The sequence below is a fragment of the Micropterus salmoides genome, unplaced genomic scaffold (assembly GCF_014851395.1).
Source record: "Micropterus salmoides isolate LMB-PRFRI ecotype aquatic unplaced genomic scaffold, ASM1485139v1 Ms_hic_scaffold_10, whole genome shotgun sequence".
Taxonomy (NCBI): Eukaryota; Metazoa; Chordata; class Actinopteri; order Centrarchiformes; family Centrarchidae; genus Micropterus; species Micropterus salmoides.
In genome coordinates, this window is record NW_024040041.1 from 27381053 (window position 1) to 27396061 (window position 15009).

The window sequence follows — 15009 nt, forward strand, 5'->3', positions numbered from 1 at the left end:
ACAGAGCAACCACCTCAGCCCGTCTGCCGGACCATGAAGCCACATTCCCTCTGATCTCCAGACACCCTTTACAGACTGAACCACTGTATCAGTGAACATGTGATCATAGCAACTACTTTTATTTTCTCAGATGTATAGGTCACTCATGAACAGTCTCCTAATGGTCTTTATTTTAATAGGTCACATCTACACTCAGCTATCCATTGGCTCAAATATCCATTGGAATGAATATCATTATGGATTTTAGATTTAGACAATGAATGCAGGTGTCGTGTTAGTGTTGCGATTGGTGGAAGTATGGTAGGATCCGCCAAGATACTGAGCTGTAAATACCACTAAGTCAGTAAATGTCACTCAGCCTAGTTGGTCAGTGAAACTCTTCAGTGGTAGCTATTCCCAAACAAAACTAACAATGTGCAGCGTGTGTGTGTTAAAAAGACATTTGGAGCCTCTCCATGAGACTTTTAAGTAGGTATACACTTGAAACTCTGGCTTGGAACGGCTGCACTGTTTCTGAATATGTAGCTTGTGCCAGCTCAGTGTCTTCTTTTTGGTTTCAGGGAGAGAACGGAGTCCTTTAAGTCTTTTTAGACCCAGGTAAAACACTTTGACCTCAAATCAAGTCATGTGACTCAAGTTCCCTGAAGTTTGCATGTCTGTAAGACTGTGGGTTTCCACTCCTGTTAACACTCACCTTTTTAAATTGTTGACCCTTTTGTGTTTTGACAGCTCTGTTTTTGCTATAGTGGCATTTGCATGCCCAGTTCTTCCTGTTGTTCAGAGAAAGAAACAGCTTTAACATGCAAACCAAAAAAGTTTCTTTATATTTAAAGGGGACATGACAACACACGTACACAGACAACTATATGATACAAGAGCGCCATTTTAAAGCTTATCAGTACTATAGATTAATATAATACTCCAGAAGTGTGATGGCAGCCACAAGCAAGAGGATGCCGCTATTTTGAGCCTAAAGACTTGTGATGTAAAGTGAAGCAGAGTAGATTCATGAGGGTCTGCACTCTATCAGTGTCAGACCACTGTCAAGTAGCCCACAATAGAGTAAACATTAATTCAGGACACAGATTTCAAAATAAAATATCCCGTTATTAAGAAATAGCTTCTGTTAAAGTATTATTAAGTCATTCAAAGCCCCCTAATCCCAACATACCCCAACATTTAGTACAGTACCCCTAAATCTTTGCCCTGATGTCTTTTTTATAATCCCAACATTTATTACAGATTACCTCTATATATTCTAAAATTTAAAAAAAAGATTCATTGTGTTTTACCTTGCTTGACTCAAATGCAGAATTAAGTCAGTAGTGATAATAAGGTTTTTTTATTGACGAAAGGGAATGGTGACGGAATAAAAGCCGGGGATGGCGATCCAGAACTGGCTGGGAGTGTGGAGGTCATGGCGCAGAAGGAAAATGTAGGAAATAGTGTTCTGTGGCGGGGTGGCAGGCCACCTTGTTTGTTTCCCATTTACAGATCCAGCACACATACAAAACGGACATCTAGTGGACCGTGAGGAGATATTTGTTAAATTTGCCAAAAAGATTTGTTTTGGTTTAGAGTCAGTTACCCCAACTTTAATGTGAGGCAATACAAACAATATGCAAGAACAAGCAGTGATTGTTAGAAAACAAGCCAGCTGTGTAGGCTGGATGGTTATCAATGATACTGGGAGTGAGGAGTGCGTCTGGAGGAGACAGTGGGCTGTTGGAGACAGATTTCAAGAGAGACATAAAAGTGGGGGCAATCCTCATGTGTGAGGAGAGCTTGAGTCTGACAACAGAAAGGTTGATGATAGCTTTGATTTCCAAACGTTACAGGGAGTGAGCTTCTTAGATGCATTTTTAAAGGAAGATCTTCAGGAGAAAGCCTGACCTGGAACATACAAGATGTGGTAACTGAACTGACATAAAACACACATTTTTCACAAAAAGCTTGATCTGATTATCCGATTTGATATACACTGGTTGACAGGATCCTGAGAGTGTTCACCTTACAGAGATCTTGAAACAAACATCATCTTAACTTATTTCTGCAGGCTTGTGTTCAGAGAAAAAGAAGAGAAGTATGTGTCTTTATTTTGAAAGTCTATCAAAAGTCCTTTCCGTTTTTGTCCTGGTTAACTTAGACTGACAACACTGCCGACAGCCGCTCTTATCGAGCTTCGAGGCGGTGGAGGGACAGTGGATCCAGGGAATCTGGCTAATAGGAGCTTCTTCTCCGCCGTGTCCAAACTTGAGAGATAATTCTGCGTTTATAAAAAAAAAAAAACCAGAGATATCCTGCTCTCCTCAGCTTCTGTTCCCAACCTCTTCTCCCAAAACAGGTTCCCTTCACCGACTAGAGGACACCAAACTGTGGGATTGATTGTACTCTTTGTTTTTCTTTTTAGAGGTGAAGGGATGTTTGACATGGCGTTTGCAGTATTTTAGACTACTTTTTTACCCCACATTTTCAGCATGTAACATCCTGCATCTGCTATCGCCCTGGCAACCAGAGCTCCTCTCCATCATCCTCCAGCGCTTCATCCGTCACCATCAGCTGCAGGCTCCGTGAGAAATCAAACATCTGCTTTTGACGCTCGTCCTCCAAGTGGAAGCAGATTGTTGTTATTCACAGGTGGCACTTGAAACCTCTTTTTCCATTATATTTATATATACATTTTTAAAACTATTAAGGTTCATGTGTCGGAGAAGTCTTTTTTCTCAGCACCAAAATGCCTGTGAGACGCGGTCATGTTGCGCTCCAGAACACCTACCTGGACACTATCATCAGGAAATTCGACGAGCAAAGTAAGTGCACGTGAAATTAGTTAAGTTATATGACAACAAACAAAACGTTCAAGCGTTCAAAATGTGCACATTTTGTCACTTTTAAACATCTTACATTGCCAACTTTATCATTCATTTTGATAATGGGTTAATGGTTAATGATGTGTGAACACCTGTTTGGTGTGCAAAGAAAAAGTGAGTTCATAGTTTGCCCTCCATTAGCTACATCCTGTGTTGAAACAGGGGTAATAATGTTCTCAGTCCCTTATAAAAGGATTTCTGACAGCTTATGGTGATCATCAGCAGTGGGCCAACAGCACATCAATATTTATATCAGGCTGTTGCCAATAGAACAGGGTTGAGTGTAATTTTAAATTATAGTGATGAAAAATGTGGATGAAATCTTGTTACTTTGGTGCCAAAGCATATTTTTTAGGTGTTGTTTTTTTCTCCGATTAGTTAGTTAGTAAAGTTAGTCATACCTCCTGTATCTTTTATTTTTCAAATGGCTGGTCGGTTATATTTTGTTCAAATTCATTTACACTCCTTCATTGCCTGAACAGGTGGCAGACTGAATGGCTGTTTATGTTACACTGGAATATCTTATCTTTTTACATCAGTGAGTTTGACGGCTGTCAACCTCACTGATATAAAACCCCACTGCTCCTTTTATGTTTTAGGGTTATTGCACCTGCATGTGTTTGTTTGTGAGTGCTCACCTCATGTCTTACATTATGATCCATTAGCTCACAGCTTCCACTGGCTGCAAAAAGAGACCAATTCTCACACATTTAGAGAGAAAGAAATATTTTTCCTGCATCCACTAAGGCCTGTGACAAAACACGGGTGTCACATTTGATGTTTTCTTTTGACCTAAAACTCATATTTTGTCCATTACACATCACACATCAGTCATATACATCTTTGCTAATACAATTTCTTGTTTAAAATGCTACAAAACATAACAGGCTATGTTTAATGGAGTATAAACATAGTCGGCTTTTCTGTCCACATTTCAAGTTAGCTTTTCCCTTTTGTTTTTGATACATTTCCACTTACCTGTATCTCACTATGGACCACTTACAGTGAAAATAACCCTGACGTCCTGATCAGATACTGACCAATCATGTGAACATAGTTGATTGCTGTCAATCAGTTTCAGTCTGATAAGATTTGCATGAATCTATGAAGCGCCTTTAAAAAAGCTCTATTATGTAATCCCTCTACTGTATGTCTGTTAGTGTGTATGTGTGCACGTGCAGCCACGCACGACCAGGTGAGTGCATGTGCAACAGCGGTGCTGCTAAGCAACAGTGTGACGATCAGTGTTTCCGCTTTGAGACCCAGATAATGACTTTGGACAGGATTTGTTTCCACAAGAGGAGCTCACCCATTTACTTTAAACAGAGTGACTGAGAGAAGAGTCCCCTCCTCTTATATGTGTGGGCAACAAACAGGGAGAGTTGTTTAACCCAGTTCCACCACAGGATTATAAAAGGGCCAGTCAGAGGCTGCATATGTATTAACTTTTCATTCAGCTCATTGAATTCCCCCATTAGCAGCCTTTCGAACAAAACTGTCCTACTTCACTTTCATGGTGGACAATGTTTTTTGGAATAGTGGCTGTTACTTGTGCCACGTACATTACAATCATCAATAACAGGACCTGGATGGTATTTGAGCTTGGAATTACTATTAAGGATTTTTCTGAGTGCAGAGTAACTCGTAGATACTCAGCATTAAAGGTTTGACATCACAGGAAAAAACATTACTTGGTCCAGTTTCCACCTGACACTGTACAGCCACAGTGTTTGGTGGTGGCCAGTATCAGTCCACTGCTATACAGGATTGCATTGAGCTAACATCCAATAAGAGAAGTATTTTCCCCCAATTTATTTGTTTTGGGGTCAAGGCAAATATGTTTGGGTCACTGGGTGGGCTGCCCTAATATATCCCATATATATGGACACACTGCTACAGCATTCATTAACATTCAAAGATCATAGATAAATAACTAAAAATTTAAACAACACATTAAATCACACCTAAAACCATATAAAACAAGCAAAAAAATGAATTCACACAGTCTGCAGCATAAATAGAGACAAGAAAATAGAAATAATAAATAGACAATAATATAATCTAACAGTATAAGCATATGGGTAAACATGTGGTTAATTCCAGTTTAATTAAAAAATGCCAGGTACAATTTTACAGGCTATTTCTGACATACATCAACACCCAGTAAATTTCCACAAAGCCTCTGATGTGCCCACCTGCTCCTCCTGAGTCCCTTGGGAGAAATGGTGACGATAATAACATTAGCACCATGAAAAGGTGGACTTCATTAACGCTAGTTCCACTCCAGCTGATTGTCGAGTTGAGGCTACAAAACCATGCAGAAGATTTTGCACTTAAGTGTATTTGATTAAATCAAACAGGGAAACTATAACTGTATTATGAATACCCCCTGCCAAATAATCAATGATGTATCTAATGTGATCATTTTAATCAGGCACGATTAGGCTTACTGTCATCCAAGCCAAAAAGCAGTCAAAAACATTTTTTTACCATTTAAAATGTTCTGCCATAGAAATAAAATATAAATTCTTATAGAACAGTGTGTAACTGTAAAGAGCTAGATACACACCCTGTTAAAGCAAGCTGGTAAGATAGTCACAACTAAAGCTAAACTTCCCCACTCTTTCATTCCTGATTCCTGGAAATGAAAAATCAGTTTTGATAATAGGCAAATTTGTGATTTGTAATGTTAACCTAAATAAAAGAAATTGACTTGACTTGACATTTCTCTATCATGAGGTGACCAATCTCTGGGCCATTTTTGAATTTGTTACAAACATTCCCTAATTTGTTGATATCTATACTGATTATCTATTAAGTTTTACATTTGCTTTATTTAAATACTAAACCATGGAGTTGAAAATGTATATTGTTATAATTAAATATTCATGCAACTTAATTTCTGACATTACTACATTTGCATCTTCAACCCACACATTTCCACTTTGGTTTCTTGCCTTTTTAAGCAGGAATGTGACACTAAGTATCTTCTTTCCTTAAGATCGCAAGTTTCTGATCGCCAATGCACAGATGAAGAACTGTGGCATCATCTATTGCAACGAAGGCTTCTGCCAGATGTTTGGTTTCGCCAGGGCAGAGATCATGCAGCAGCCCTGTACCTGTCAGTTCTTAGTGGGGCCTGGCACCATGAAGAGCGCCCTGGCCCAGCTGGCACAGGCCCTGCTTGGCTCAGAGGAGCGTAAGGTGGAGATCCTCTACTACGATAAGGAAGGTAAGACTCAGGAGCAAATACAAGGAGGAAGAAGGTAGAGAATTAAAAACCCCTGTGAGCCTATTTGCAACCTCAGCATTCTGGACATCACAGAATCTGGCCTAATCATCCATATGTTCCACTGTTTTGTCTTTTCTGACAAGAAACCTGATTGGACAGATCCTAATTCAGACTATTACCCTAACTGTCATTCAGTCATTTGTTCTTATTTCGGACATTTAAAAACATCTAATGAGTCACTGCTCTCAATTTCTGGTATTTGGATGGGAAAAGTAATGAAAAGTTGTATCCAGCATGTTGTGTGCCCCTGTGCTCATTTGGTAACATTTAGGTTTTAGCATACAACAAAGTGAGGGAAAATTTGCAACAGCTAAGGCGAAATGTTAAATTATCTAGGCCTAAGAGATTTTTTAGAATAGTATAAATAGTATATGTTTAGGATCTAGTCCCAACAATCTCGTTACTATGAGTTACTGATGTTTCACTCGTGTACCAGAAATGATTTAATGTCAAACAAGCCTAAGAGTCAACAGCCATGCTAGCAGCTCTTTTAGGGTGTAGTCCACTAAGGTACAGGGTTGTGCTAACATCAGCATGTTGACATGTCAATGTTAACATACTGTTACATAACATAACATACAAGCATGGTAGCATGATGTTGGTGCTAACTTAGTCATTTACAACAAGGGATCAATTACAGTTAATTGTGATAGGGATAAAAATGTGTGTACCAAATTTCGTGGCAATTCATCCTATATATGTTGAGACACTCAAAACCAAAAAAGGTGTACCTTATGGCGGCACTAGAGGAAAATTCAAGGGTATCTCCAAAGTCATTAAGTTACATCCTCTGGGAGCCATGGATGTCTTATTCCCAATTTCATAGCAATCCATCCAGTAGACATTTCACTAAAAGCATTCTGACAATTTATTTTAATAACAATCAGGTGTCAGTGTGGATGTGCTAGGTGAACTTTGATGATCTTGGCATAAATACTCTTAAAGTCATTTAAGGAAGAAGAAAAGAAAATATGCCTTTTTCCAGGAAGATGCAGAAGGCTTTTAAAATCCTAACTGAGTCCATCAAGACTTCCCTTCACATTTCTGTTGTTAATTAGTTCAAACAGAATCCCATTCAGATTTTCTGACCATTCACGCTGACCCGCCATGGTTTTTGCAAACCACTACAGTTTTCCATGATCTTGAAAATCAGTCACGTTTTCTAATCAGACCTGGTGTGTGAGTCACCTTCCCAGGGAGACCAGGTGGTCAGTCCCTGCTTTATATTCTTAATCTCTTTTTAAGACCTGGTCCTGTTGATTGCCTCTCCTGTTCTGCCATATTGGTTTGTTGGTATAACCTTAATTACTACTCCCCTTCCTCCTCAACCATCTTTCCCATGCCTTCTTTCACATTCTCAACCTGTATTTTATTTTTAGTGCAAGGATTCGATATTAGAAAGGTTACGTGCAAACCAATATCTCAGATTGGGAAGCAAGAAGTAATGAAAAGTGGAGAGATGGTGATGTTAAAATTGTAATAACAGAAGTGAGTGAAAGAACAGAAAGAAATAACACAGCGAGACAGACATTTAAAGTTTTGATCCACGTTTCATACTGTGGCATTTTACTGAACGTTCTGTTCTCTCAAAGCTTAATTTCCTCTTGACTCTCTTACTTCTGAATGCTTCCACCGGTTGCAGGTTTTGCCTCCAGCTGCATTTTGCCTCTGATTTGTCAACTGCAACCTTTAAATTCCTTCTAAACCAGTTCATATGTCACATGCACAGAGGCACCGAAGGCAGAAACAGTCTTCCACCATAAACACAAATATAGTTACTGTCTTCTTATATACACATACATGCACGTGTCTTTTGTCACTCTGGCCGTTTGGGCATGGGGCGTGCAGTCTAGAGCGCTGTTGTCATGGAAATGCGATCAGCATGCCAACTCAAATCCACTAAGCATCTATTTGTTTTGTGTCCTTCTTCCTACTGTGCTCCCAGACTGAACAGGCAGAAAAATTTGCGAACAAGCGGATACAATGTGATTCAGGACAAGTCTGCTGCTCTCAAAGGCTGTTTTTTTTCTTTACCTCCAGACTAAATTCCTGTCAGAGTTGTTTCAGAGTGGATGTGTGAATGGGACTAAATGCAGGCACTCAGTGTGTGTGCACAAATGGTCCTCTGTATGTATGTGTGCGTGTTTGTGTGATCTGCTCCCTCCTCCGTTTCTATTTTTAGACCACACTGATTGCAGAGTGAAGTTAGACCTGACGGAAGTGTTGCTCATTTAACCTCTTTTAGCTTTCAGTGTTTGAACTCTGTCCCTCCTTTTTCCCACCTCCAATTCTCTCTCTTTTTCTCCCTCCCTCCTGTGGTTTCCTCCCTCATGACCTTCCTTTAAAGCATGGCCTCATAAAAAAGATCAGATAGTAGTGACGCTTGATGAGTGTGGGGGTATAGCTCAGTGGTAGAGCATTTGACTGCAGATCAAGAGGTCCCCGGTTCAAATCCGAGTGCCCCCTGCTTTCCTTTAGATTTCTGCCATTATCTGTTTCTCTCCCTCTCTCTGTCTGAAGGGACATGCAGACCATGCCTGGTGGACATTGTCCCTGTAAAAAACGAGGAAGGAATTGTCATCATGTTCATCCTCGACTTCCAGGAGCTGATTGATCGAACTCTCAAGAAGTCAGGCCTCAGGCAGAGAGTCGCCCAGGGATGGATTTACTGTAAAGCCTTCAACATTTGCCTTATACCATGCCAGTATACATTCAGCTTTTGGGAAGCTAAGTCTTTCCTGAGATAAACTTAGACATATGATTTTTGCAACTGGAAATATGAATTATGAATTACCGTATGCTCGCATGTAACTATTTTGCTTCACTGATTTACATTAGTCAATTTGTGTCACAAGTCAACTTAGTGGTCAGCATTGACATTTTAATTATTAACTACACCATGGATTTAGTTTCCAGTCATGGACATAGTAGAAATTACTAACTGAGAAACCTTGTCAGTAAGCATTTTACAGATACATGTATAAAAAGAATGCTCTGTCTGATGCAGTAAGAAAAAACCTAGTCCAGGCAAAAGTGTCTTCAAAAACATATTTTGGGTAGTAGAAAATAAATGTATATGAACATAATTTGTAGTACATAAAGTTTTGAGAGTACATAGAGTTTTGATAATGAATGAGCTGAGCACACAGTTTGCCCCTCAGGCCAGAATCGCAGGTTGAAGATGAGGCTGCCGGTGCTGCGGTCCATGCGACGACCTTCACTTTCCAAAGATCAATTTGAAGGAGTGGTAGTGGACTACCTGCAGGTGAGGTGGTGTACACACACTTACAGCAAGCACAAGAGATCTTGCAATGCAGGATGCGTGTGTATGTATGCATGCCTTGCATTCTGCTGTACTGACATGTGACAATAACTAAAATCTGTATAAAAAAATACAAAAAAAATAATACTAGATATCTAATATGCATGGCCTTTACAATGACAGAATTTATTATCTTACTGCTTATATTGCCTTTTCACAGACTTAAGTGTTCTTCACACATGCATGAAGCACGCAACTCTTCTGGCATAGGCTTTTCACATATGAAATTCTGACCATTAAACATGCACTGTGCAGCCAGTTTCACATGTAGGCTGCCTTAAATAGCAGTGAGCGTTGTTTGAAATTCAGGGACTGATTTCCCAGCACTAAAGACACCAAAGGGAAGAAAGAGAGAAAAAAAATATCAGCCATTGTTGAATTTATCTTCCCTTACTTTCTGTCTGTAGAATCACTTGAGTGAGAAACTATTTTCCGACAGTATCCACGGTATGGCAACAGAAAGTATACTGGGCCAAGTCAGGCAAATGTACACATAAGGACTTGCAGGTCTACTCTGTTTTGTAGGCTACACATTTGGTTGCCTGATTTGCAAAACACAAGTAATTTTCAGAAAACTGCTGACAGATAATCATTTTCTAAGAAATAATGATAGCGTTTAATTTTGAATTTTTTAACAATTTTTAACACCTGAGACATGGCCTCCTGCTCTTTGTCCTTGACAGCCAAACAGCGAGGAAGTCCCTCTCAAAGAATTTCGGATCCCGTCCAAGGAGAGCTGCATGCAGTCTGAGACAGAAGCTCTGATAGAACAGGACCTGGATCCTCCCTCCCCTGCAGCCCAGTCCTCCACCAAGCAGCGTTCCCTGCTGACAGACCGCCTGGACCCGGGCATCCCTTTTCCCAGAGGGACTTTACCTCGGAGCTGTTCTAGGGACAGCATCCGCAGCCTTCGACGTGCCTCGTCACTGGATGACATTGATGGCATCAGGGCAGAATGGCACAGTCCAACTGGAGACCCTCGAACCAACAGCAGTGAGTGTCTGACTGGGACGCTGTGAGCATCTCAGAGAGAATTTGAGGTTAAAATATAGAATTACTCTTAGTAGCCTATTACTGCTTTAGGTTAAATGTGCTTTATTTGTCTCTAATACTAAAATATCTTTACAGTACACGATTTGATCATATTAGTGAACTGTGTGTTTTAACATTTTATTTTATCCAATTAAACTTCTGTTTAATTAAACGCTGTATAATTCTAAACCACCAAACTTGCAGCATTATCCACATGTTTTTGGTTGATTTGGTTACATTGGTTGGAAATGTTAAATTAAACTTATTTAGTTTGACATAAGCGCTGTGAACCCTGATCTCAATATTATATATTGTTATTATGATATGATTATTATTATTATTAGACAACAATTGGATAGACTAAATTATCGCCAGCCCTAGCTTCAGGTATAAAATATTTGTTAGAAATGCAATTTTTCCGATTTAACAATATATATATATATATCACCTTTGAAATTCATTGTTTAATGTCATTGTATTTGATTTTTGGGCGTTTTTTAGCTATGTATCGAAAGTCCCCTGCTAGACTGACTCATGGACGTTGTGGTTCATGGTTGGCATCTTAACCCTCAAGTAATGGCGACACCCCAAATTGTCCTGTAATAGGAACTTAAAACACAACTGCCAGCCAATCCGAGATGAATATTTACCAAGGCCATGGTATAATGTTTATAACAACACTGAAAATGTATGATATGATGAAAATGATTTATGAGGAACAAAAACTACAATTAGTTCATAAAGATTCTTTCCTGTCAGAGCAGAAAAGACCTCCAACATCCGTATCAAAGAGAGCTTCTCTCTGAACACACGCAGCAGTCTGATGGCTGTTCCAGTAGAGACACTAATCAATCCCTCTGTCAGTGTGTGTGTGGGGTTTGTGGTCTGTTTGTGTTAAAATCACACATTACTGTGCAACACATGTCCCCCTCTTCTCTCAGGGGAAATATTTTGTTAGGAAATTATATTTTTTGTGCAGGATACAGGTTCCAATTATACTCTGGACTTGCACTCTGTCTGCCACATTTTCTTTTTTTTCTCTACCGTATTTGTTTGTCCATCTGTGTCTTTTAGGCTGAGGGGAAATGCAATCTGTCCTGATTCCCCGGTTGAGTGCAGTAAATAGTGGATGAAAAGAAACAGCTTGTTCCTAAACACGTTTTAACTGTATTTTTATTCTCAAACCTGGACACTTTTAGATGCACTGATATACAAGTACATCATAGCGAATTAAAGAAAATCATGTTATCATTCAAATAAATTTTCAGATATTAGTTTTTTATTCTGTCCGTGTTTCTTTTCTCACTACCGTTCATATTTTTCCTTGATCTTCATTTGAGTCATAATTGCCAATGTTGCTGCTCACTGCTGCAGATCTGAAGCCAAGCGCTCTGAACTCCACGTCAGACTCGGACCTGATGAGACATAGGGCCATCGGTCGTATCCCTCAGGTTACTCTGACCTTCGGTTCGGACCGGATGAGACCTCCTTCGCCCACAGAGATTGAAATAATTGCACCCAGCAAGATTAAAGACCGAACCCAGAACGTCACAGAGAAGGTCACTCAGGTCACGCAGGTAAGATTAGTTCTTTACAATGTCAGTGATAAAAGAGAGATGATAAATGTCATCTTACTTTCTTTGCACTTTTTTCATGTTCAAGCTTGTTTGTGAGCTGAATGATAGGATGGCTGTAATGAAAAAGGAACATTCATCATTTTGCTTGATGATGGTGAAGTTAGTAATGGACCTGCCTGCACCCATAGAACGACCTTTAAGGGTGGATTACAATGGAAAAGTTGAGATAGTTGCTGCTTGCTGTTGCAGTTTCCCTTATTTTAAGAGTTTTCTATAAAGGTATCCATGTTATGATGAATCAGAATGAGGCTGAATGATCATTGCTCTGGTATCAATGTTGACTTCTTGGAAATTATTAGGCAGAATTATCTCATCTTGTGTATTTTTTGCTTATTTCAAGATCATACAATTTAAGGATTTAGTGATGGGGGAATGGATTATTTTGAAATGTAGGATCAATGTTGTTGCATAACTTCAAGTCGGGTTCAGCCTCATATTTAGAGGATGTAGTATCAAAGTTTCACAATAGGTTTGTCTGCTTTCTGTTTTTGGCTATTCCTGAAAGTAAAGATTTGTCACACTGCTCATTTGTCACACTGCTCATTGGAAAAAGAAATAATATCAGTCATCTCAAGTTTCTTCTCCTGTTGTCCTGTCAGTAAGTTCAGGTTGTTGGCCATTATTGTAGTTGATCTGCACTGTCACATCCAGGCATTGTCTATGTTGAGATGTCTATGAATGTTTATTGCCTCTGGCTCACTGATGATGCTAGAAGACTTCTGCAGTCACAGGGTGAAAGTGTGAAAGAATAATCTCACCTGAGGTGTGACATCTATGGCACCAGCAGCAGAAGCAGAACACACTCATCAGCCACCTGTCATCACACCACAGTGTCTCTGTGTTACCTCACACACAGCAGTAGGAGAAGAACCAGAATGGAAAAATACTCCAATACAAGAGACGTTTCTGCTTTTAAAATTTGCTAGTGTTTAATTCTGAAAATTGGAAATATCGATATAATTGAAGCATTTCATAATCCTCTGCACTTCTAAAAACCCCTATGTCTAAAAGACATTGTGTAATCGAGGTGAAGCACACTTGTTTACATGCGTTCCTAAAAATATTAATCTGAATACATAAATATAATACAATTGAATGAATATTAAAACTGAATCTGCAAAATAACTCTTCGCTGAAGCCGTTAATTTTGTGAAATATTAACAACAATATTTACGGTTAGTGAAGAAGAATATCTCAGAAACTGGTAATAATATAACCTGGTAATATTCAAAGTAGCTGTACCTCAAACTTGTAAAATCTGTAGTAGTATAGTTCTTGAAGAGATTTTTTACTTTACACAATTTATTTAAGTTCACTTAAAAGAAATAATCACACAGACACAAGTATTATATAGCTGCAGTCAAATGTATATATACAAAATCTTGGACCACTGACAAACCACAGATCTTCACGATACTAAGCATATCACTCAGTTCTCATGGGTATAAGTAACAGCGTCTCAGCCATATATGGAGGCCACTGATAATAGCAGACAGAGCACAGTATTCTGCCAGGCCGTTTAGCTCTCTTTTTGGGCACCCACAGCTGTTGAAGCCCTCTTACAACCAGCCTATCTGAGTGTCCTAGGCTGCCAAACATGAAAACAAGTAGTCGCCACCTATACCCTAGTTCTGAGATTGTGTTTAGGAGTGGTTGAGATTTAATGACCTTGGTCATAAAAGCTTTCTCCATTCTAGAGTCAAAGGTGCATACAACCTCCAGAACGAACACCTCACTGGACTCCTCATTAATCACGACAACATCTGGTGTAATGGCAAGCAGATGTGAGAAAGTATCAAAATTACTATTGCAATACTTAGACGTGGACGGTTTCACACAACAAATGTTTGTGCATTCTTACTGAGGGCAAGAAATGGTTTGATATGTATTTCACTATAAAGTCCACTATTATGTCATGATGTGCTTTTTACATTCTCTTGTAAAAATAGCAGTAATTCAAGATATGTGGCAGTGTTTAAGTAATCTGTTCTGTAGTTTGATGCAGACATTGAGGAACCGGAAGCTCGAGAGGATGAGTTTATAAGGAAGAACTTGTAATCTGGCTTTTCCTGTGAATTTGGCCATTTCCTCACTGAGTACAGTGTTCTTAAGAAATGAGTGAGAAACAGAGAAGGAAGACATGAAGACATGTTGTTGGTGGTGGTGTAAGTCCGTAAGTGCTCGTCGGGCTTCTGTAGATATTAGCATGTGTCTGTGACCACGGTATGTGGCTGTTGCCCTGACGTGGGTCTGGGGGTCAGTAAGAATATCCTTGGAGACTCTCACAGTCCCACAATCAGTCCGCAGCCACTCCAGTGATATTCCAGTTCAAACACAAAGGTCGTTCAAATCCTGCCAATCTGACCAGACACCAAAACCAGCGGATTGGATGTCAAGTTTCTGCTAGGTTTTCTTTTGTATACAAGGAAGTGGGGCTCTGACTCCCTGGTCAGTCCAGGAACAGGGAAGATCAAGTCAGCTCACTCACTGGCATAAATCCATATCACATTTGTTCCCCCCAGCCCCCCTTCCCATTTATAATGAAAAATAATTTTGCGGGTGCTGTGTGTGTTAAGTCCAAACCTCTTTCGCACTAAGCTCACTGTTTTGTTATTCATTTCACTTAGCACTTTCTGTTGGATATGAACATTGGAGATCAAATGTTGTACTTTAGACAGCGCCACTTGTCTTATAGCCTCTAACTTCATAGTCAGTGGTAGTGGACATTTCATGTCAATCAAGTCCAACCTGGAGGTAAACTCGAACAAAATTATGTCTACTTACTCCTTCCTTTCCTGCAATGTTAATTTTGTGTCCAAGGTAAGTGTATGTCTCATGAGAGAATATACACATATA

At 39.5% G+C, this 15009-nt stretch overlaps 1 protein-coding gene and 1 non-coding gene across 2 annotated transcripts in view; both read left to right on the forward strand.

Annotated features, from left to right (window-relative positions):
* Positions 1-1798: 1798 nt before the first annotated feature.
* The window catches only part of kcnh6a (potassium voltage-gated channel, subfamily H (eag-related), member 6a), a 35520-nt gene continuing 22309 nt past the window's right edge, over positions 1799-15009 (forward strand). The window contains exons 1-6 of the mRNA XM_038705873.1: positions 1799-2810; positions 5872-6102; positions 8683-8832; positions 9324-9427; positions 10168-10477; positions 11891-12093. Of these exons, the coding sequence (XP_038561801.1) occupies positions 2735-2810; positions 5872-6102; positions 8683-8832; positions 9324-9427; positions 10168-10477; positions 11891-12093 (1074 nt within the window). The 5' untranslated portion in view covers positions 1799-2734. The remainder of the gene's footprint in view (positions 2811-5871; positions 6103-8682; positions 8833-9323; positions 9428-10167; positions 10478-11890; positions 12094-15009) is intronic.
* trnac-gca lies at positions 8557-8628 on the forward strand. The gene has a single exon. It is a non-coding gene; the product is annotated as a tRNA-Cys (tRNA).